The sequence below is a fragment of the Mastigoproctus giganteus genome, chromosome 14, assembly GCF_048544385.1.
Source record: "Mastigoproctus giganteus isolate SK-2022 chromosome 14, ASM4854438v1, whole genome shotgun sequence".
Taxonomy (NCBI): domain Eukaryota; kingdom Metazoa; phylum Arthropoda; class Arachnida; order Uropygi; family Thelyphonidae; genus Mastigoproctus; species Mastigoproctus giganteus.
The window spans coordinates 42,290,712-42,313,476 of record NC_143588.1 but is presented as its reverse complement, the minus strand read 5'-3'; the positions used below and the strand labels follow the sequence as shown (position 1 = coordinate 42,313,476).

The window sequence follows — 22,765 nt, the reverse complement described above, 5'->3', positions numbered from 1 at the left end:
GGGGAACTAATTTCACCATAATACAGTAACGTAAAAACCCACAGAATTCCAGTTAATTGTATTATCACAAATGCAATAAGATCGAGTTTACTACCTGTTTATAATAGATTTGGCTAACAGAAAAGCCCAGTAAACTGGAAAGTGCAAATTGGTTTTGTTTTATGGTAGTGACCTCCAGAAATGTGTTTTAGGAAAATATCACAAAGGCGTTCAAAATTGATTCTTATAACGGAACATATGATAACGATGAAAGTGTAGTGCAATTTCCATTATAAAAATGACCTTTTAGAGAGCTTAGTTATGTAGTGAAAATTTCAACTTCTCAGCTCTTGGAACGAATTGCAAAAAAAGAAAAAAAAAAAAAAAACAATGTGTTATTGGGTTTATATACAGTATTTTCACAATACCTCCATTTATACCTAAGGGATGCAAAATACGTTTCCACAATTTTTTTTTAATTTTGCACCGGCTGGCAAAAACTTACGTAAAGTTGAATTTCCATAAGTTGAGTATTATATAAGCCGGGGAGTGCCTGTACAACTTTTGCAGCCTACTGTGCTTGTTAGCAAGACCAAAGTGATTACAATTAACAATGTCAAATTTTTACCAATATAAGAGGAAACCAGCTTTAATTTATGTTTCTCTGTGCAAGCCTGACATACCAGCCAGAGGTGTTTTTCACCTGAAAAGTCAGTTGCACCTTCCCGCTGATATGGCTCCATTGCCAAATGACAACCCTTCCCATTTCACCCATACATTCGCTCCGAATGTTTGTCTGGTTTTTCTGCCTTGAGTTTGTTAGGCTGTCAGCTTCTATGGCGACGGATGGAAGTTTGTTCCAGCAAGTTACAGAGAAACGTACCAACTGTGGGGTACTACGCTTAAGGTGGTAGAAAATGAAAAAGACCTGGGAGTAATTGTGCAGTCAGATATGAAGTTTTCTGAGCAATGCAGACAGGCTGTCAGGGCAGGTCATGGGGTTTTGTCAATGATATATAGAAATTTTTCTAGCAGGGAGAAGGAGGTGATTGTCCCTCTGTATAAGGCAATGGTCAGGCCACGCCTTGAGTACTGCGTACAGGTCTGGAGGCCTCATTTTAGGAAGGATGTGGATTTACTTGAGCATGTACAGAGAAGGGCAACAAGATTGGTAAGGGGAATGAAGGGATCCTCTTACCAAGAGAGGCTTAAGTTCTGCAAATTGCAGTGGCTGGAGACTAGGCACCTGCGCAGTGATCTGATTGAGGTGTATAAGGCCTTGAATGGGTTGAGCATGCTGAATTCTGATGGGATCCTTCCACTTGTTCCGATTACGAACCTAAGGGGGCATAAATTCAAATTAAGAAAAGACAGATGTAGAATAGATGTGCGGAAATTTGCCTTTAGCCAGCGGGTGGTTAATTGCTGGAACAAACTTCCATCTGTTGTTGTGGAAGTTGATAGGTTGAATAAATTTAAGGAGGAACTGGACAGGCATTTGGAGGGAATGGTATGTTTTTTTTTTTTTTTTGGCTGATGCTGCATAAGCTCATACACTTGCTTTCTTGCGTCACATGCCACCACTACTACTACTACTCCATGATAAGTCTGCTGGCTGGTGGCGTTTTTCTGCACATCTGTTCTGCAGCTGTCTTTCCTCAGTTTGAATATTTTGTTCCCTCAGGTGATTAGTCTTGGCAAGAGGAAGGATTTGATCAGCACTGAGCATGAAATTATCAAGATTCATGAAATTTTTTAATTTTTTTCAGTGTTGAGTCACTTTTGTAATGACTGACTAATTTCCTGACCCTAAATAGCAACTATAAGTAGTAAAGTGTTATCAGCTGGACCTCTTTTTGCAGTCTAGTTTTCATTTGTCATCAATATTTGGTAGATAATATTGAGTTTTTAGCTTTTATTGCAATATTTTTGGAGCAGTGGTTTATATTCAATTGAAAACATGCACACTTAATGTATGATTCTTGCTTTCTTTTCGGCACCTTCAGCTTATTTTTACATGCTATTAAAAAGAATGAAAATTTTTTAAAAATTAATTAAGTCAATTAAATGTAATTTAAACCATAATTAAAAATAAAATTTAAAAAATAATTAAAATCAAAATATAAGTTTAATTACATGATGATAATAATAATGCTGCTATCATTAATGAAATTTATTGATGCCACATTGAACTTTCAGGAAAGCTGTTGACACTATTGCACATGAAAGACTACTATATAAATTGGAGCAGTAAGGTATTAAGTGTAAGTTGAAACAGTGGATAAAAGGGTGATTGAGTGGGTGAAAACAGAGAGTGGTAATCATTGACGCTGCTCTTCGTGGACTAATGTTATTAGTGGAGTTCCCCAGTGTTTGGTGTTCGACCCAGTGTTTTTTTGTATGTTTATCAATGATATTGATGAAGATATATCAGGTCTGGGTCTATTAGCAGATGATACAAAGGTTGGCAGTGTTGTTAATGACAGTAATGGCAGTGTGCTACTGCAACAGGATCTAGAAAATTTGGGCAGATGGGCTGAGAAGTGGCATCTGAAGCTTAACATTGACAAATGCAAAGTACTGCATATAGGTAGAAGTAACCCCAGAGAAACGTACCATCTGTGTGGTACTACACTTACGGTGGTAGAAAATGAAAAAGACCTGGGAGTAATTGTGCAGTCAGATATGAACTTTTCTGAGCAGTGCAGACAGGCTGCCAGAGCAGGTCATGGGGTATTGTCAATGATATACAGGAATTTTACTAGTAGGCAAAAGGAGGTGTTTATCCCTTTGTATAAAGCAGTGGTCAGGCCATGCCTTGAGTACTGCTTACAGATCTGAAGGCTTCATTTTAGGAAGGATGTAGAGTTGCTTGAGCGAGTATGGAGAGGGGCAACAAGATTGGTGAGGGTGGTCTTACGAAGAAAGGCTTAATTTCTGCAAATTGCAGCATCTGGAGTCTAGGCACCTGCGAGATGATCTGATTTAGGTGTATAAGGCCTTGAATGGATTGAACAGGCTCAATTCTGATGGGATTCTTTCTTCCTCTTGCTCAGATTGCGAACTTGAGGGAGCATAAATGCAAATTGATTAAAGACAGTTATAGAATAGGTGTGTGGAAATTTGCCTTTAGCCAGTGAGTAGTTGATTGTTGAAAGGGAATCACCAAGAAAGAGAAGAATGATGATATCCAGCTCAGGACCCTGAGTGTGCCAAGCCCATACTCACCAGATGTGACCCCTGTTTAGGTAATCATGTTTTTTATTCCTTGTCGAACATTATTCTGCAAAAAGAAGTTATTTTAATCACTTGATTTTTCAGAATGTTTTTTTTAACATTATTCTCAAAAATTCATTTATATTTGAGATTTTTTTTTTTTTCTTTTGATTGAAAATTACTCATCTCGCTCAATTCGTTTAAAACTAAACACTAACCTTTCCTTGCTGCTGAAGTATCAGGAACAGCAAAAACAATAACTGAGCTAAAAAACTGATGGACAGGTGGGTGTAACAATAAAAGTCATGGGGTCAAGTGAGCATTTGGGGTTTTTTTTGTTGTGCATTAATTTTAGTAATGCATAACAAATAAAAATTAAAGAAAAATAATACCTGCAACAATAGTTGCATGTATTATTTTTTTTTTCAAGCAGTTACTGTGGTTAATAATTTTCATAAGTAGCAACTTTGTTATGTACACAGATGTACACTCCACACAACTGCAGTAAATTTCAGAAATATAATCAAACATGTTTTTAGCTGCACTCAGGCACTGGACATAGGCAGTATTCCTAAACATTGCAAGATAGCTTTCTGATTTGACAGTGCCCCTAGGGCGCCTCCGTAGCCAGGTGGGAAGGAGCAGCAGTGCGTAGCACACGCTTCTTGATTAGACCGGGGTTCGAGCCCGTCACCACCAAATGCGGAGTATGCGGAAAGGTCAAGGAATGACCACCGCATATCCCGGAGCAATATGGCCTTAGTTGCTAATGCTCCTAAAAACCAAATAACAACAACAACAACAGTGCCCCTAAAATAGAATGATCCAACCAGACCTGATTGCATCTTTTTCTCCCATTCACCCAGTACAATTTAATTAAACTTTTAGTTTATACATTTGGATAATTAGTAAACACAGTTATGGTGATTAACATGGCTGCTCAATTTGAAAATTTTCTTGTCAGTCCAAATGATTCTGTTGAGAAAATTAATTCTAGCTTATTTTTTAGAATAAGAATCTCAACAAATTCCATCCTTTAGTTAGGATCATCATTTAGGGCTTGATACAATTTTGGAATATGAACTTTATATCCTGATTCTTTTAAACATCTGGCGGTAATCACGTGAATAGTCGACGATTTCAATATCCCGTTGGGGATCAAGATTGTGCTGCTCAACCCAATAATGTTCGGCAACTGCAGAGCGTTCAAAATTAGCGGTTCGCAGAGCCACCTCATGTTCAGAAACCCGATTCCCACCTCACGTTCAGAAACGAGATTGAAAGATCGGGTTTTTGAACATGAGGTGGCTCTACGAACCGCTAATTTTGAATGCTCCGCAGTCGCCGAACATTATTGGGTTGAGCAGCACAATCTTGATCCCCAACAGGATATTGAAATTGTTGATTATTCGTGTGATTACCGCCAGTGCTCGTGGCTTGAAGCACTACATATAGCCACCAATAATAGTACTATGAATTGGATGAGGGGAGTACATTTACAGAATGTACTGTATTGCAGTGCAATGAGTGCTGGCGATCATCACGTGTAACCATTAATATATACTGACGTACACCAGTCACAGACCAGCTGATGAAGAGGCACTTCGCTTCAAAAGCTACTATATATTTTAATGCTTTTATTATATATATTTTAACTCTTTTATCTTATTGTATTTTAATGCTTTTATCTTATTGTATTTTAACGCTTTTATCTTATTTTTGTTTTATCTTATGTATATATTATATTTTTATTTTAATAAAAATTTATTTTAACCAGTTAGTCAGTCATCACAAGAAACTGATGATTCTTATATTTACTCAGTGAAAATATTGAAACGTGGGTGAAAAATTATATGGAGCTAGTGGTGGAATATATACCCCTTATGCACTTAAAATAGGGAAAGAGTGAACTGTTAATGTGTAATGTTTTCGAAAATAAAATTCCCTCCCTTTTCAATATTTTATCAAAAAACTTATGGAAAGTGAGATATCTCCTCCAATGGTGGAGTTTAAAAATTTGTGGAGTAAATGAATTGCTAATTATTCAACATTCTAAAATAAAATTTAGTTCACTAAATATGCTCTTGGTTTTAAATTAGAAATAAATAACTTAATAACATTACTTAAAAGATTATTTCATATTTTGGTTGCCCTAGATTTGCAAATACTTCATGGCCTTGAAGTTTGTTGGAAAGAAAGCTCCAAACTTTAGTTTTCAGCTTTTTTTTTTTTTTTTTTTCTCTCATTTTTTTGGAGTAACCTATTGTGTTCGTTATGTACTAAATAAACTACATAATTCAAATATTTATGATGTTGAAAGAGGGTGGTGAGGTAAATTTTTCAGTGAACTTCAGCTGTTTGTAGTTGCCCACATTTAAGTTCATTTGTGTCACATTGTCATCAGTGTAAATAAGGTGAGATGTCAGTTCACATCAGTATAACTTGGAAGCAATTTTACTTGAAGGTCACTCAGTAGTACTACAGAAAACTTTTCTGTAATTACTGCATGAGTCGTCCATTAACCAACACCAATGCTCAGATTGTAAAATATTAAGAACTGGAATGTGTGAAACAACTATTTGTCAACAAAAATAAGTTAAGTATATTTTTTTGCCAAAACATGTGCAAATGTTATACACCAGTTTTTGTTGGTTCTGACATTTATACACCACAATTAATTGCAGTTGTACTGAAACTTATAATTATTAGTGAATGTCTTAACATTTCAGCAAAAATCTTTAAGAAGATTTATATTATTCAGAGATCGCTAAAAGTATTTAGAAGCAACCATTATAATTCTTTTTTTTTATTGCTTTCTTTCACATTTCATGGTTCTTTTCATTCACTCATCAAAAAATAACCCAGTTGGGAGTAGAAAAGGGGGGCGCTACCCTTCCAGATTTTGGTCAGTGGGCCAAATTAGTAAAACATAGACAGGTGATGCAGTAGGCTACCCCATTTTCCTCTGTTTGAATTTCCCTTTTTTTTTATTTATTTATTTTTTTTTATTTATTTATTATTATTATTTTTTATTTTTTTATTTTTTATTTTTTTGAAATTCAGAGACTTATCAAATAACATAATAGAAGTGGAGATCAGTTTTAATTTAAAATGGAGTGATTTCTGACATTTCAGCCAAAATGCTGTTAAATTTGATTTAGACAGCCCAGGTTTGTTGTAGGCTTTATAGTGCAATAGCAACTAAAGGCCATAATGAACCAAACAGTGCAGGTGGTATTAAATACTTGTACATATACAAACCTCTGAAATAAAGGGAAATTTGATTCACGTTAACTGTCAGTCACTAATGATAAAAACCAGTATGAGACATGCTTGTATAGATTGTGTTGCCGAGAGATGGAGAGATTTTAGTCCTATTTCTTGATCCCTGCTTCTCGTATTGATGGACATATCGGGAGGTTGTTTAGTTAACTGCGTTGACTTCCTTGTTCTAGTGAAAAAGGTTGTATTAATCTGGATGTGTTGTTGGGATCAGCAGTATATAGGATCACACTGATATGAAGAAAGTGGAGAAGAGAGAATGAGATAAAATATGTCTGATTGAACAAAAACTGAAAGTAGTTTTGTTCATTTGGTAAGTTTTTATTTGGAAATTGATTTTACCTATTGTACAAGAAAAACTTTTAATTCATAATTAACTCTGCTAAGATTGTATTTTAGAAAAACTGATTACCTAAATTAGTATTGCTGTGCTTGCCTTGATAATAGGAAGAATTCATGTTTAGACATATAATTAACATAACATATAAGCAATTTTATGTAGCATATAATTAATTTGAATCTACATGTTTAGGTTACAGAAGGAATATATGAAGTTCACCTTTCATTTGATGCTCTTAAAAACAGCAGAAGGGAGAGAATTTATGCATTTGAGGAAGAAGAAACAGCTCAGGTTATTTTAAATAATGCCATTAGATTTTACCTTAAGACAAACATTTTTATGTGGAACATATTTTTTCCCCCATAAACATAAGATTTATAAAAAAAGCATTTTGTGTGTGGAACATAACTATAAGTCTTGAAATATTTTAAGTATCTTAAAATATTTTAAGTGTATAAGTCTTGTAATTAATTTAAGTCTTGAAATATTTTCTGTCATCAAAACTTAAAAGTTTAAAATATTTGTGTTTTATATTGAAATAAAGGAAGAGATTTTGAAATTTATCTGTATAGTAAAATGGATTTTAAAATCTCATTTATGTTTGTGCACATGATACAGCTATTTTTCTCTTTTTTGCCATGTTAAAGATCATCCATCTACTTCTGTTTATCTCAGGGAATTTCTACTTCAGTACATATACCAGAAATAATCAAAGGATGATTTTTCATCAGTCATTTTGAAACTCATATTTATTTTCTGTTCTTTTGAAAAATACAAAAAAGAAATGAAAAAACCTGGAAAAAATTAATGAATTGAAAAAAAATATTGATTTCTACATTTTAAGGAAGCCTTAAATATTACTATAATAGCACACTAAACGATAACTTTATTTGCAACATATGCTTCCTTTTAACCACTTTATGATCCTGAAGGTGGAGTCTTCTTCTTCTTCTTCTTTGGTCCTTAGCTGGCAGCTGGGGGAGGCGGTTGGCCACGCAACCAGTATGCTGCTGTAGGTGCCGCAGGGTTTCGGACTTGCTCTGTGATGTTCTTCCATTCCTTACGATCCATGGCTTCAGTCCTGGCCTGGTTAAGGTCGAGACGTCGGCTCTTCAAGTCATCTTCCACTTGCTTGGCCCACGTTTTCCTAGGCGCGGTCCGTTGTATGCTCCATTGGGTGGGTCGTTGTCTCCAAAGGAGTGTGGATGGTATTCTGTTCGTGCCCATTCTACATACGTGGCCAAACCATCTGAGCCTTCGCTTCTGGATTTGGTCGGCAATGGTTGGTTGCTGTTGGCATCTGGCGCGGATGGTATCATTAGTGATGCGGTCGCGAAGAGAGATGCCCAAGATCTGCTGCAGGCATCGCATTTGGAATACCTCAAGTTTGTTCAAATCTAACTTGAGACAAATCCATGTTTCCGATCCGTAAAGAAGAATGGGCAGGATCAAAGTCCGGAAGAGTCGGATTTTCTTGTTCCGAATTTCATGCGGTTTCTTGCCTAGTTTCCCCGGTTTCCCGGTTCTGGTCATTTCGGCAGGATGACCACCCTCCTCCTTTCGCAGCCGGGCTTGGGACCGTCCATGGCGAAGGTGGAGTAATAATTACTAACATGGAATATTGGCAAACAGGAACTTTGATAATTTCTTTTGGGACAAAACTGACAAAAGAACAAAATTTGAAACCCAGTAAATAATAATATTAGTTAATAATTTGTCTAATAAAATCGTTCCTTTTTTTTTTTTTTTGAAGATTTATTATCAACATGTACAAAGCATGATTAGTCAGATCAATTTTTTTTATTAAAAATGCAATTTTTAATAAAAAAAATAAATCTAAAATTTAATAAAAAAAAATAAAAAAATCTTATATATTTTACTAAAAATATATATAAGATTACCTAATTCTGGAATTTACTTAACATGGCTTTCAGAAAATATCTGAGATGACTTTCTCTCATTTCCTCCACTGTAATGTGTTAAGGTATGATTATAGCAGTAAAGGCACTGAAGTTCTAATTTTATGGCACAATGTACTCAAATGTATTAAACAATAGTTTTTTCAAGTTCATGAGGTATTTACATCATATTTGTTGGCTCAGTTATCAATAACATTACTGTCCCAGTAATAAAGATTGTAGATTTTTTTTCAATGCAGGCAATTTAAAAATCAAATGCAGAGATGTGTAAAATCTTCAAATTAACAATACTGTATTTATCTCCACAAGAGCCTACCACCATAATTAAATCTCTTGTTGAATGGAATATAAATGTCTGACCAGCAATTTAACAGTGTAATGTAGATCAGCATAACTGGTGACTAAACTCTTCCTAAAGTATCTCTACTACTCCCAAGGCAAGAGTGTTGTTATCATGGAGAAATTGAGCATTTCACCCTGTATAGTGAAAACTTTATTTCTTGCTAGGAATAATTGCAGATACTGCTTAGGTGTTTGATGGTACTTTCAGTACCACTTCATGATTACTCGACTGTATTGCTGTCTCTACTGTAGTGTCAACTCACACAAGAACAAAAGCTAGACAGCAATGCTCACTAATTGGATTGCTGTCTCATAATATATAAATTCATTATGCTTGTTCCTGGTGTGGATGTGCATGCATAAGTAATGACTTAGTTTCTGGAATTCTGTAAAGTTATTTTAATATTGTGTAAATTTACTTTCATAAAGTCAGTTCTTGTAGGATATTTTATTTTTCACATTTAGGCAGTTTACCTTCTGTAATATTTTTTTAATTTAAGTTCTTACCTTAATGGTTGCTACAAGATTCACTTCAGAATATTTCATTTGAGAATATAATGATTCATACGAGAATGGCCTTGGACAAATTTCCTTGTCCATCATGAGTACATTACATTTAGTGCCTGTTGCATGTATCCCAAGGTCAATCTAGCAGACAATTCCAGTTCATGATTGTTTTGTGTGTTCAGATGTAATTGTCTACCAATCAAAAACTAACTAACTAATTAGTACAAACATTGGCCTTGTGGCCTTCTGACAAGCTCAGGCACAATGGTCGGTGTGTTTTATTTTATATTTATTTTGTGCTATTGGTCACATTGTTGTGGCTGGTTTTAGTCTCTGTCTCTAGTGGCATTTCACATAATTTGTACTTGTAAATGTTGAGGGGGCAACTGTTAAATTTGAATTAATTGGCATTTTTGTACATTTATATTATTTGCTATTTTTATCAATTGACAACATTTTTTTTCTAAATTATATTTGGAGCATATTCCTTCTGCAACACCCTTTATCTCAGTATATGTTTATGATGCCTTACCTAAGTGTAGTCAGAGAGAAGCACATTAAAACTCAGTGTTTTGCAGCCCTCTTTTGGCTAAACTTAAAAAATAGAAAAGACATGAAATAGTAGTGACTGAGAATGACAATCTGAACAGGAAAAGAAAAAGATGCGAAAAGAATGAACTTGTTGGAAGAAGCACTTCTGAGATGGTTCACAAATGCAAGATTAAAAAAATGCTCCTATCAATACAAATATCATACGCAAAAAAGGAATAGGAATTTGAAAATGAACTCAAACTGTTTTAAGCCTACAGATGGCTAAGCAGGTGGAAGGAAAGACACAACATTATGCACAAAAAAAAAAAAAAAATTAGATTTAGATACAGTTCAGCACAAAAACTGGTGGAAAATGTCTTACCTAATTTACTGGAAGGATTTAGTCCTGACTATTTTCAACACTGATGAAACTGGTGTTTATTTTAGAGCAATGCCTGAGCATTATTTATTATTCAGAAATGAACATTCACGAGCTGGAAAAAAGCAAAAAAGAAAGAGTGCCTGTATTTATTATATACAATATGACAAGCACAATAAATAAAAAAAATAAAAAAAAAAGCTTTTCATAATTTGGAAAAGTAAGCACCCATATATCTTCATTCACACGTGAAATCTCCAGAGATGAGGCTAGAAAACGTATTTAAATACTGATTGGGAGTTATGATTTTGTAATAACAGAAAGTAAGGTGGAAGAAACTTGGATGCTGAAACCATCAAGCATGAACAAAATAGATGACTTTGAAATGTGGATCTACAAAATGCATGCTAAAAATATCTTGGATAGACAGAATCACCAACATTGAAGTCTTGAAAAGAGCAGGAAGAAAATGTGAATTGTTGAGATTAGTAAAGAGAAGGAAAACTGCCTACCTGAGAGACATCCTTAGAAATGTGAAATATAAATTGCTTCAAATAATAATAGAGGGGGGAAAGAGAGAAGTGGGATGGAGGAAACTTTCTTGGCTGAAAAACACCTGCAACTGGACTGGCAGATCAACTGAAGATCTTTTTTCACCTCAAAAGCTGCTCCAGTTCATCTCACCCAAGACAGAGATAAGTATAGTGTGATGATCGCTAACCTCCAATAGGAGATGCATCAAAAGAAGTAGAAGAAGGTGGAAGAGAAATTACTGCAGCTGAAAGTGAACAGAGCAGCTGGGGCTGATCATATCTATCCAATTTTATTTACAAAAGCTGCAAAAGAGGTAATTTAAACCCAGGGGTATACACCTCTGGATTTTTTTAGGTGAATAGCGTATATCTTCTGGATTTATATATACACGAGGTGTGACAATAAAGTTTCGAGAATAATTTTGTTTCCATCAAAGTGACCACACTGTAAATCGTTACGCCCTCCTGCTGTGTAGTCTGAACCCCCCTCTACCAGCATGCAAAGAGTAAACGTCATTAGTCATTTCAGTCATTGTACAAGTTGGTTCGTGTAAAGATGTGTTTCAGTTCCATGTTAATTATGATAGTTACCTTGCAATGCAACAGGATTTTTTTTATTTTTTTATTTCTGAACTAAGTCAGTTAAGAATTGAAGCCAATGCTGTTTTTCAGGAAGATGGAGCACTTTGTCATTTCAAAGTTCAACAATTCTTAAAACTTCCCAAACAGAGGGAATTTTTGAATTTATTTCAAGTTTTGAATACTGAATGATGCTTGAAAATTTAAAAATTATGGATTTCTGTATATTTCTTCTTATATACAAATTGTTTATTTTAAAAATAAACCTATGTTATTTGTATTAAAGTTGGTGTAATTATTTGAGGGAACTAGTGGAGCATGTTACATGACTTAAAGTGACAGTTTGCATTTCAAGTGTTCAGTTTGTTACAGTCCTTGTTTGAAATCACATGCATCATTACCAGTGAATAAATGAATAAAGATCATGCCGTATATCATTGAACAGCATTGTTTTTTTTGTTTTTGTTTTTATATTTAACTTACTCAGAAACGAAGTGTTACAGTGAATGTCAACAAAAATTTGTTAAATTCGCTAACACTGACCATGCATGCAAAGCTGCAGTTTTCAAGACGGCAAAGAAGTTTTGTGAGTGTCAACATCAACCAGCAAGAGCTGACTACCTAGGTCTCCCGATTTTTAATTCCCAGGCTTCTTTCTATGATGTTATCAAAGCAGAAAGCTTAGGAGAGCAATTCACAAAGCATTGAAAATACAGTTAGGAGTGCATCAGCACAAACTGTTTGTCATGTCATTTGCAACATGATCAAAAAAAGTGAATTTATGTATTGCTAACAATGGAGGACACTTACAGCATTGTATTTTCCTCTTATCATTTTTGGGTTTACTTTTAAAATGAATGCCCTGTATTGTGTATATAAATATTAAAAAAATACATACCCATACAGGCAGTTTGTTTGTTATGTTTGTTATTTGGTTTTTAGGAGCATTAGCAACTAAGGCCATATTGCTCCGGGGATATGTGGTGGTCATTCCCTGACCTCTCCGCATCCTCCGTATTTGGTGGGCACAGGCTCAAACCCCGGTCTAATCAAAAAGCGTGTGCTACGCACTGCTGCTCCTGCCCCCCTGGCTACGGAGGTGCCGATACAGGCAGTCTTTCAGGGTTTGATGTAATGCGTGTCACATTGCATCTGACATGCAAATGTTTGTATGTCAGATGCAGTACTCTGCAAAATCCATAAAATTTCACCTCAAAAGCTGTTCCAGTAAAACTGGGTCTATATTTAGAAAGATAAAGAAAGTTGCAGTGATGAACCTTTAACACAATTTTTGTGCAACCATTTTTGCACTGCACACTGCCAGTTTAACAAATCAACCAAGTAATGTGTTCTAACAAAACTTGCTCAGTAATTAATATTTAGTAGCTACAAAATATAATAAAGAAAATTATATAAATCTATATTAAAAGAGCAGTTTTTAGTAGTCTTACAGTCTAACCCTTTAACATAGATCTGTATAAATTTGAATAGTGTGAAGACATTTAGAAAAATTCTTGTGCTCTGTACTGTGAACACAGACCCCGTATCTTTCAGCATTTGTCACACTGCAATGATAATTTTTTTTGAAATGTTCTGAAATGCTGCTTGAGGATTCAGACTCCACTATATTTGATATGCTCTCAAAGAAGTGTGTGTGTGTGTGTGTGTGTGTGTGTGTGTGTGTGTGTGTGTGTGTGTGTGTGTGTGTGTGTGTGTGTGTGTGTGTGTGTGTGTGTGTGTGTGTGCGCGCGCGCACTTTTTTATAGCATTATATGTATGATAAATATAATATTCTGTATACAGAAACTGCTGGATATAGTCAAGGCCGTTGCTAATTCAAGGGTATTACAAGTAGCAGATCCTGAACTACAGGTAATGTAATATTCAATGTTGTTAATTTAATTCAGAAATTATTATATTTTTCTGTCTTTATTGATTTTGTGGCTTGTCCTCAAGGTTCAAATGAATACTTCTTCTTCTTAAAAACCAATATGTATTTATTTAATTCATAGTTCTACATTTTAGTCTTTTTAAAACCTTTTAAACATCATCAAGACAGAAAAACATAACACAGGGTAATGTTAACTACCTAATTATTTCAACTCCTTCATTGAAATAAAAAAAAAGAAAAGAAAAAGAAATCCCATGCCTTTAATAATTTCCTATTTGTAAAATAATAAGAGAAGTTTACCTCAATATAGTACGTAGAACACTTCTGTATGATACTCTCCAGAAATTAAAATGAAAAAATCGAAAAACTTACATTAGAGTAAGAAATAATTTAAAAAATAATTAAAAATCAATTTAACACAATTAAAAATAAGAAAATTAATTAAAAGAATTTAACAAAAAAAATTGCAAAACGATTTTCCTTCCTGAAGCTGACAACACTTTTCGACCATATGTCGTGATCACAGGAATGAATATTACCGCATAGGGGTGAGTATGAAACTTAAATAGGAATTATTTGTCTTCGCGCATGCTCCCTTTCCACTGTAAATTTGAGCCTAGAATGAATATTATTAAATGAATGTAAAATGTCTTGGATAGTACTACTATCAGTAATAATTAGAACATCGTCTAAATACCTCCCTTAGTATGTGATACGGGGTCGAAAAGGCATCAAATGTATGTGCTCAATCATTGAGAGATAGATCTCCGATATTAAACCGCTCAGGCTCAATCCCATTAGCAAACCAAAAATTTGTTTGTACACTTTGTCTCGAAAGATGATATAGTTGGCCTCAACTAACAGTTTAAGCGAAAAATTTCCTTAATAGGAAGCCTCGTATAATTAATTGGTATCAAGTTATTATTTAACATATCCAAAATAATGTCTAATGTGTATTCAACATTTGCATTCGTATATAATGAGGTAACATCCAGTGAGAATAAATTGTTATTGTCTACTATCCTTAAGGTTATTAAATAATGTATTGTAGTTCTTAATGCCAAATTGTATCGCCTGTCTAAAGGGTTTTATAATGCTATATATGTGGCTAAGGATGAAAATGCTGAGTTTCTGCATCATAACAGCTATCACCCGTTCACCTACAAAAGATCGATTATCTTTAATCAATTTCTAAATGCCTACAAATATTCAACGACGGAATCTGCTTTGGGCTCAGAAATACAAATATTAACCAGTTGATTCTTAAACAGAGGTTAACCCCTTGCTACAATAAACCGAATTAGGGTACAAGCTAAGGAGAGGATACAAAATACTACACCAACCAACAATAGTAATATCAAAAAATATTTTATTTCTGTCCCATCTGTTGAACAGTGGCACAAACAGCTTAACAGATTCTTTAAAGATACCGAATTTAAAATTGTGGCCAGGCCAAGTTGGCCGTTACGGGACAATTGCAACTTCACTTAAATCTATATATGTACATTGTATTCATTTAGTTGCAATAAAGATTTACTCTCTAAAAAAATTACACACTATACTGAACAATTGCTCAGTCCTTTCCTCATTCGCAACACAAATTAATGACCTGGTATACAACATTTCTTGCGGTGATTGCGACTCATCTTACCAGGGTTCGATGCATTTTCCTTTGAATATTCGTGTTAATCAACATGCGGCCTCAGTTTGTACTTCTCGTTCAGCAGCGTCAGAATTAGCCTTTCACGCCCTTAACAAAAAACATACATTTTTATTTAACGAGGCCAAAATACTTAGTGTCCAACGTAATTATATGCGACTATTAATTGCAGAAACAGTAGAAATTAAATTACACATTCTGTTAATGTTCGTCAGCCTTATCTCATCTCCAATTCGTGGGCTTTTATGCACATGCGTGAAGACAAATAACCCCTGTTTAAGTTTCATTCTCACCCCTATGCAGTAATTTTCATTCCTGTGATCATGACATACGGTAAAAAAGTGTTGTCAGCTTCAGGAAGGAAAATCGTTTTGCAATTTTTTTCGTTAAATTGTTTTAATTAATTTTCTTATTTTTAATTGCGTTAAATTGATTTTTAATTGTTTTTAAATTATTTGTTACTCTAACATAAGTTTTTCGATTTTTTTTCTTTTTAATGTCTGGAGAGTATCATATGGAAGTGTTCTACATACTATATTGAGGTAAACTTCTCTTATTATTTTACAAATATTGATATCAATGTAGAACATATTGAGCATTACAGCTCTGGTTCATACTAAATAATTTCCTATAAACAGCAAGGTATTCTATACAAAATAAAGATGATTGGTTAAATCAGGAGTCTGCAGTTGTTCAGGTTGATTTCTTAGATGGCTGTTTTCTACAGCAGCATGTTAGAGAGGCAACAAGAGGAAGCAGTACTCTTGATCTGGTTATCAGCAGTCATTCCACATGCATTAAGAAACTGCATGTAAAAGACCCATTGAGTAGCAGTGATCACAGTGTACTAATGGGGAATTTAATTAAAGACATAACTACTGTCAAGTTTTTTGCTTTTGTGAAGCTGACTACAGTGGTCTCAGATAGATTTTAAATTCTATGCAGTGGGACCAACTGATGTGACCAAAATCAAATTATGGGAAGCATTCAGAGAAGTAATTGTAGAAGCTACTCGGCCTTTCATACCAATGAAGAAATACTGCTCAAGGCTTAGATCTAAATGGATTTCAGATGAACTATTGAGGCAAGTGGCAGAGAAGAAATCAGGCGAATGTATGGTATATATAAATTAGTCTGTAATCAAATCACAAAGGAGTTTAGGCAAACTAACACAGATTATGAGCAGTCTCTGACAAAGAAATGCAAAAAAAAAAAAAAAAAAACAGTGAAGACTTCTATGCTTTAATATTAGCAGTAGAAGGGAAGACATACGGGTAGAAGTAACCCCAGAGAAACGTACCAACTGTATGGTACTACACTTAAGGTGGTACAAAATGAAAAAGACCTGGGAGTAATTGTGCAGTCAGATATGAAGTTTTCTGAGCAATGCAGACAGGCGGCCAGGGCAGGTCATGAGGTTTTGTCAATGATATATAGGAATTTTGCTAGCAGGGAAAAGAAGGTGATTGTCCCTCTGTATAAGGCAATGGTCAGGCCACGCCTTGAGTACTGCGTACAGGTCTGGAGGCCTCATTTTAGGAAGGATGTAGATTTGCTTGAGCGTGTACAGAGAAGGGCAACAAGATTGGTGAGGTGAATGAAGGGATCCTCTTACCAAGAGAAGCTTAAGTTCTGCAAATTGCAGTGGCTGGAGACTAGGCACCTGCGCGGTGATTTGATTGAGGTGTATAAGGCCTTCAATGGGTTGAGCACACTAAATTCTGATGGGATCCTTCCACTTGTTCAGATTACGAACCTAAGGGGGCACAAATTCAAATTAAGAAAGGACAGATGTAGAATAGATGTGCAGAAATTTGCCTTTAGCTAACGGGTGGTTAATTGCTGGAACAAACTTCCATATGTCGTTGTGGAAGTTGATAGGTTGAATAAATTTAAGGAGGAACTGGACAGGCATTTGGAGGGAATGATGTGATTTTTTTTTTTTTTTTTTTTGGCTCATGCTGCATAAGCTCATACACATGCTTTCTTGCATCACATGCCACTACTACTACTACTACAAACAACATTGAATCACATTGGGCCACTTGATGTCAGTGGATTCACTGTAGATGACCCTGCTCAGGTTACTGACAAATTGAATAGGTATTTTATATCTGCATTCATACATGATCAATTCTTTAGGGGAAGGGAAGACAGAAGTTTATCATACTCCAATGAGGAGCTAAATGACTTTGTGATAACTGAAAATAAAGTGGAAGAGTAACTGTTGAAGCTGAACATAAAAAAGGCACCTGGTGTTAGATGGGATCTATACAATCATATTAAGCAAAGCAGGTACGCATGCTTTTAAGCCATAATTATGAGAGCCTTCTTGGATTCGGGTATCCCTATGGACTGGAGATATGCAAATGTATCCCCAATTCATAAAGGGGGATCAAAAGGCGATGAGTAATTACAGACCTGTTAGCTTAACATCTGTTCCAGGGAAAATAATGGAGTCACTGGCTAAAGAAGTAATGCAGTCAGAGCATGGATTTGTTAAGGGACAGTCTTGTCTAATTAATCTGATAGGTTACTATGATGCAGTGACGAAGGAACTGGATGCAAAAATAGTTTTGATATCATATATTTGGATTTCAGGAAGGCTTTTGATACTATTGCACGTAAAAGACTAATGTATAAAAAAGTGGAGAAATTTAGGCAAGTTACTACTATGGATAAAGGAGTAGTTAAGTTGAAGAATACACAGAGTGGTTATCAGTGGAAACTGCTTTTCATGGTCTAATGTTATTAGTGGAATCCTCCAGGGTTCAGGCCTGAACCCATTCTTTTCAATATTTATTAGTGATATTGAACCATGGCTGAGAAATAGCAGTTGAAGTTTAACATTGACAAATGCAAAGTACTGTATATGGGTAGCAGTAATCCCAGAGTAATGTATGAAATGTGTTGTACTACACTCAGGGTAGTGGAGAATGAAAAATACCTTGGGAGGGTAATTGTGCAGTCATATGAAATTCTCTGAGGTGAGCCAACATGCTGCCAGAGCAGCTCGTGGAGTTTTGTCAATGATATACTGAAACGTTTCTAGCAGGGATAAGGAGGTGATCATACCTTTGTACAAGATCACGGTTAGACCACATCTTGAGTTTTGTATACAAGTCTGGAGGCCTCACTTTAGGAAGGATGTAAAACTGCTGGAATTTGTGCAGAGATGGGCAACCAGATTGGTGAAGGCAACAAAAGGTGCGCATACCTGGAAGGGCTTCATTTCTGCTAATTGCAGATTTTGGAGATTAGGCACCTGCGGATTTATCTGATTGAGGTGTTTAAGGCTTTGAACGGATTGAGTAAGCTGAATGTGAATGGTAGTTTTCCTCTTGCTGAGACTACACACATGAGGAGGCATAAATTTTAATAGAGAAAGGATGTTTGCCTTCAGCCAGTGGGTGGTTGATTGTTGGAATATGTTTCCATCTGTTGTGGAAGTGGATGGTTTGAATAAATTCAAGGAAGAATACTAGACAAATTCTTGCAGGATATGGATGGGATAAGTGTGTAGTGTGTTTTGTTTTTTTTTGATGATGCTATACAGGATGTCTCAAAACTATTAGTACAAACGTTTAGGGGAATTAGGTAACATCTAAAGGAATGTGAATCGCATAGGAACCCATAACCAGAAACGTCACCATAAGTCGGTAGATGGCGTTGTTCATCAGTTTGCGAGAGGGAAAATTTCTGGTTTACTCATTCAAGCAGTAGTCGCCGCACGAAGAGCATGCATCGATATACAAACTGTGAGCTGGCAAGCATGCACCTAGTGTGTGGATTAGCAGAGGGCAATGGACGAGCCGCTCAACGAATTTATGGAGAACGCTTCCCAGACAGACATGTACCGGACCAACGTTTGTTTGCACGTGTGTATCAAAATTTGTGCGATTATGGATCATTTAGAGGTAACAGGAGTAGTGCAGGCAGACCACATTCGACGCGAACTCCCGCCATGGAAGAAAGTGTGTTGAATGCCGTCCAGAATAATCCTACTACCAGCACACGTGCCATTGCCTCTGCCTTAGGAGTGTCTCATTGCAGTGTACAGCGTGTCTGGCACAACGATTCCTTACACCCCTTTCATCTCTAAAGGGTTCAGTTACTGCTCCCCCAAGGTCATCCTGCACGTGTGGCTTTTACACAGTGGTTTCTCCAAGAAAGTTTTCAAGACTTTAATTTTCCAGCCCATGTTTTATTCACGGATTAGGCTTATTTCACTCGGGAAGGCTTATTCAATCAGCACAATGCTCATGTGTGTGCTCACGACAACCCACACGGTGTGCGCCCCCATGCGGCACAACATCGCTTCGCAATAAATGTGTGGGCAGGTATGGTCGGTGAATGCTTAGTCAGCCCATACCTGTTACCATCCTGCATGAACTCCGCTAAATATCAGATCTTTCTTGAACAAGTTCTACCAGGGTTACTTGACAATGTTCCAGCAAATGTGAGATGCAACATTTGGTTTCAACGTGACGGGGTGCCTTCCCATTATGGAAGGTGTGTTCGTGACCATTTGAACAGGCATTTTGGGCGTCGATGGATTGGACGTGGTGGACCCGTTGCCTGGCCCCCGCGCTCACCTGATTTATCGAGCCTTGCTTTCTTTCTGTGGGGGGTGTCCCCTCAAATCTATCATGTATGAATCGCCTGTGGAGATGGAAATGGATCTCATGGCGAGACCTGTCTTCGCTGCTGCTACTGTCAAAGAAACTCCAGATGTGTTCGACCTTGTCCGCCAATCCATGCTGCGTCGGTGTCACGCATGCATCGCGTCACATGGTGGAACCTTCGAGCATCTGTTGTAACATCATGAAATGCATCCATCTTGTACTCCATTGTTAATATTATGTCAAATAAATGTTTTCCACTAATTACTATCTTGTGTCATTTCTGCTTCTTGTGCCTCTGCTACTACTTTCCCGTGACGTTTCCGGTTATGGGTTCCTATGCGATTCACATTCCTTTAGATGTTACCTACCTCCCCTAAATGTTTGTACCAATATTTTTGAGATGCCCTGTATAAGCTTGCTTTCTTGTATCATTTGCCATTACTACTACAGGAATCACATTGGTGTGGGATGTCTGATAACAGTGGTGAAGTTTTGAAATCAGGAATGCTCACATATGTGAACTTAGAAAAATTACTTGCAAAATGAATGCACACAGAATGAAATTGGGGTTTTTGAAATCATGGAGGAAGAGGAGGCCTGGCATTGAAATTTAACACAAGTATACTGCTTCTTTGCACTGACTTTCATGACAGTACCTTCTTGAGATCATTAAATGAAATTGTCTCATTGCATCATTGAGTGTAGCCTTGGGCATTACTTTGACAGCTGTGCTGTAGCTTTTCTTCATTTGGATTACTAGTTGTTAATACTAAAATAAATGATGTTTTAATATAGTAGTTTTGGAGCATTTAATATCATTATCTCCATTATATAAAAATGTGTCATTGCATCATTTCTAAAGAAACATAGATAAACATAGAAAAAGATAGATAAACAAAAGAAACTATTTTATAAAAATAGTTTCTTTTGTTTATCTATCACAGTCTAACAGTCATAACTAATTGTTCTCAGATTGTCCTTTTATATATATATATACAGCAATGGTGATCTTTGTTGTTTAACAAGTGAAACAAAAAGTAAAGTTGATTTTAATCATCTTAGAACTTCTTTAAGCCTTCATAAGTGAGCTCCCTAAACATATCTGGGCTCCTCAATAATGTCTTTAAAGGATTGTTCAATCCTTTAAAGTTATCACTTAATTTATTCTTATTTTGACTTGGTTTCCCAACGTTGGAGTGAAATTATTGTCCAAAATAAAATTTCTATACATATTTATGAATCATTTTATTCAGTTTCAGGAATTTTTAGATCTGAATTCAGAGAAGTTCAGGTTTTGTAAGTCAAAAGCAGACAGTGGCTGACAGGTGTGAGATCTCCTCCTTCTCCAATTTTAAAAGCTATTTTTGTTCTACCATGTGTTCTAAACTTTTTCTACAGGAAATATGAATAAGAGATGAGCACTTACTGGAAGATTTCAAGACATTTCATGTATAAATGGACATGTTATTTGAATTGTACTTTAAACAACTTTGGAAAAAGAATATATACATACATACATACATACATACTCCTCCTGGCCCACACACTAATAACATATACATATTTTCTGGACCATAAGATGCATTTTATCCTGGAAAATGTTGCCAAAAATTCCCTTGCACTTTTACAATTAGAAGGTATTTTTGGAACTGTAAGAAACTGTATGTTGCCATTGCTTGGCGTATCTATGAGAGGGCTTATGCATATTACTAGCACTCATCATTTATTCATAAGAAAAATATCAGTAAACCATACTCTTGTAGAAACGTCTTTTAATAAATACGGAATCAGCAATGTCCTTGATGGCCCTGAAGATGACGTGCTCTTTGAAGAGAAAAGTTAACATCATAACATTGTAATAGCAAGAGTAACCAGTTTGGGGGATTCTCCAGCAACTAAATTCATTCTACACTGACATATTGTTTAGTAACAACTTGTGAATTTGTGTTTTCGATATAAGCGATAAAATATTTTTCCAAAAATTCGCCTTCTGAAACCTTAGTGCATCTCATGGTCTACTGTGTGTCCAGAAAATGCAGTATATGTGTACATACTTTGGAAAGGGCTCATAGAAATTAATCTTCTCAGGTGTAGTTGCTGTAAACATGTTGAGAGATGTTATCCCTTCACATAATTGGTCTAATTATTATGGAAATTGAACTTTACTTGTACTTCCTTTTATTCATATCTGACCTTCATTGATATGTGGATTTCCTTCAGTTGATATCATATTCCTAAGAACAACAGAAATGATTGTATTAGGGTGTACAGGTTGAAATCCTTATTAATATCGGTTATATACATATTCTAAATTGATATTGAGTGAATATGTTTTGTTTCTGTAGTAGGATATCCTATAGTTCTTTTTCTAAAATTCTGTTTGTCCTTCTAAAAGGGGATGTGGTATTTTCACCATTTTTTCTAAAGAAAGAATTTTTTTATTGGTTGTAATTGAATACAGCCAGGCCTCGCATAAAGCGATTTTCAGTTAACGCTATTTGAAAAATTATACTGCTTTTCACTTTACACGATGCAAATTTCCAGTTTACGTGATCTTTTTTTTTTTTTTATGCGATAGTTGAAAAAGATTTGAATCGCGTGCTAAGCTTACCGCAAGTCGTACGGTCAATAAACAAACGTTTGCCTGCTGCCCACCTCAGTGTGTTCCATCAACCATCAGAAGAAGACGTGTTACTTGTTTGTCTCCTGCTAATAAAATCAATGCACACTTGCGTAAAAATTCAAATTTTTAAATGAGCCAGATGAAAATGTTACCGTGAAGGAGATAACGGTAAAAGAATTAGATGAAATCTTTCATATCGCATAGAACCTCAAACAAAAGGTTTGAGGTTCTCTACAATATTTATTTTGCCAGGACCCAGAGAAGCTTGTTGTCGGCTATCGGAAATTGATTGATGAAAAGAGAAAGTCAACACTGTTCAAATATTTCCGCAACAGTCATTTCTTCATTGTGTATTTTAT

At 35.6% G+C, this 22,765-nt stretch overlaps 1 protein-coding gene across 1 annotated transcript in view; it reads left to right on the top strand.

The window, feature by feature from the left end:
- Positions 1 to 22,765, top strand: part of LOC150075083 (uncharacterized) — a 175,539-nt gene that overhangs the window by 32,061 nt on the left and 120,713 nt on the right. The window contains exons 6-7 of the mRNA XM_090389087.1: positions 7,010 to 7,108; positions 13,411 to 13,479. Coding sequence (XP_090245213.1) covers positions 7,010 to 7,108; positions 13,411 to 13,479 — 168 coding nt within the window. The remainder of the gene's footprint in view (positions 1 to 7,009; positions 7,109 to 13,410; positions 13,480 to 22,765) is intronic.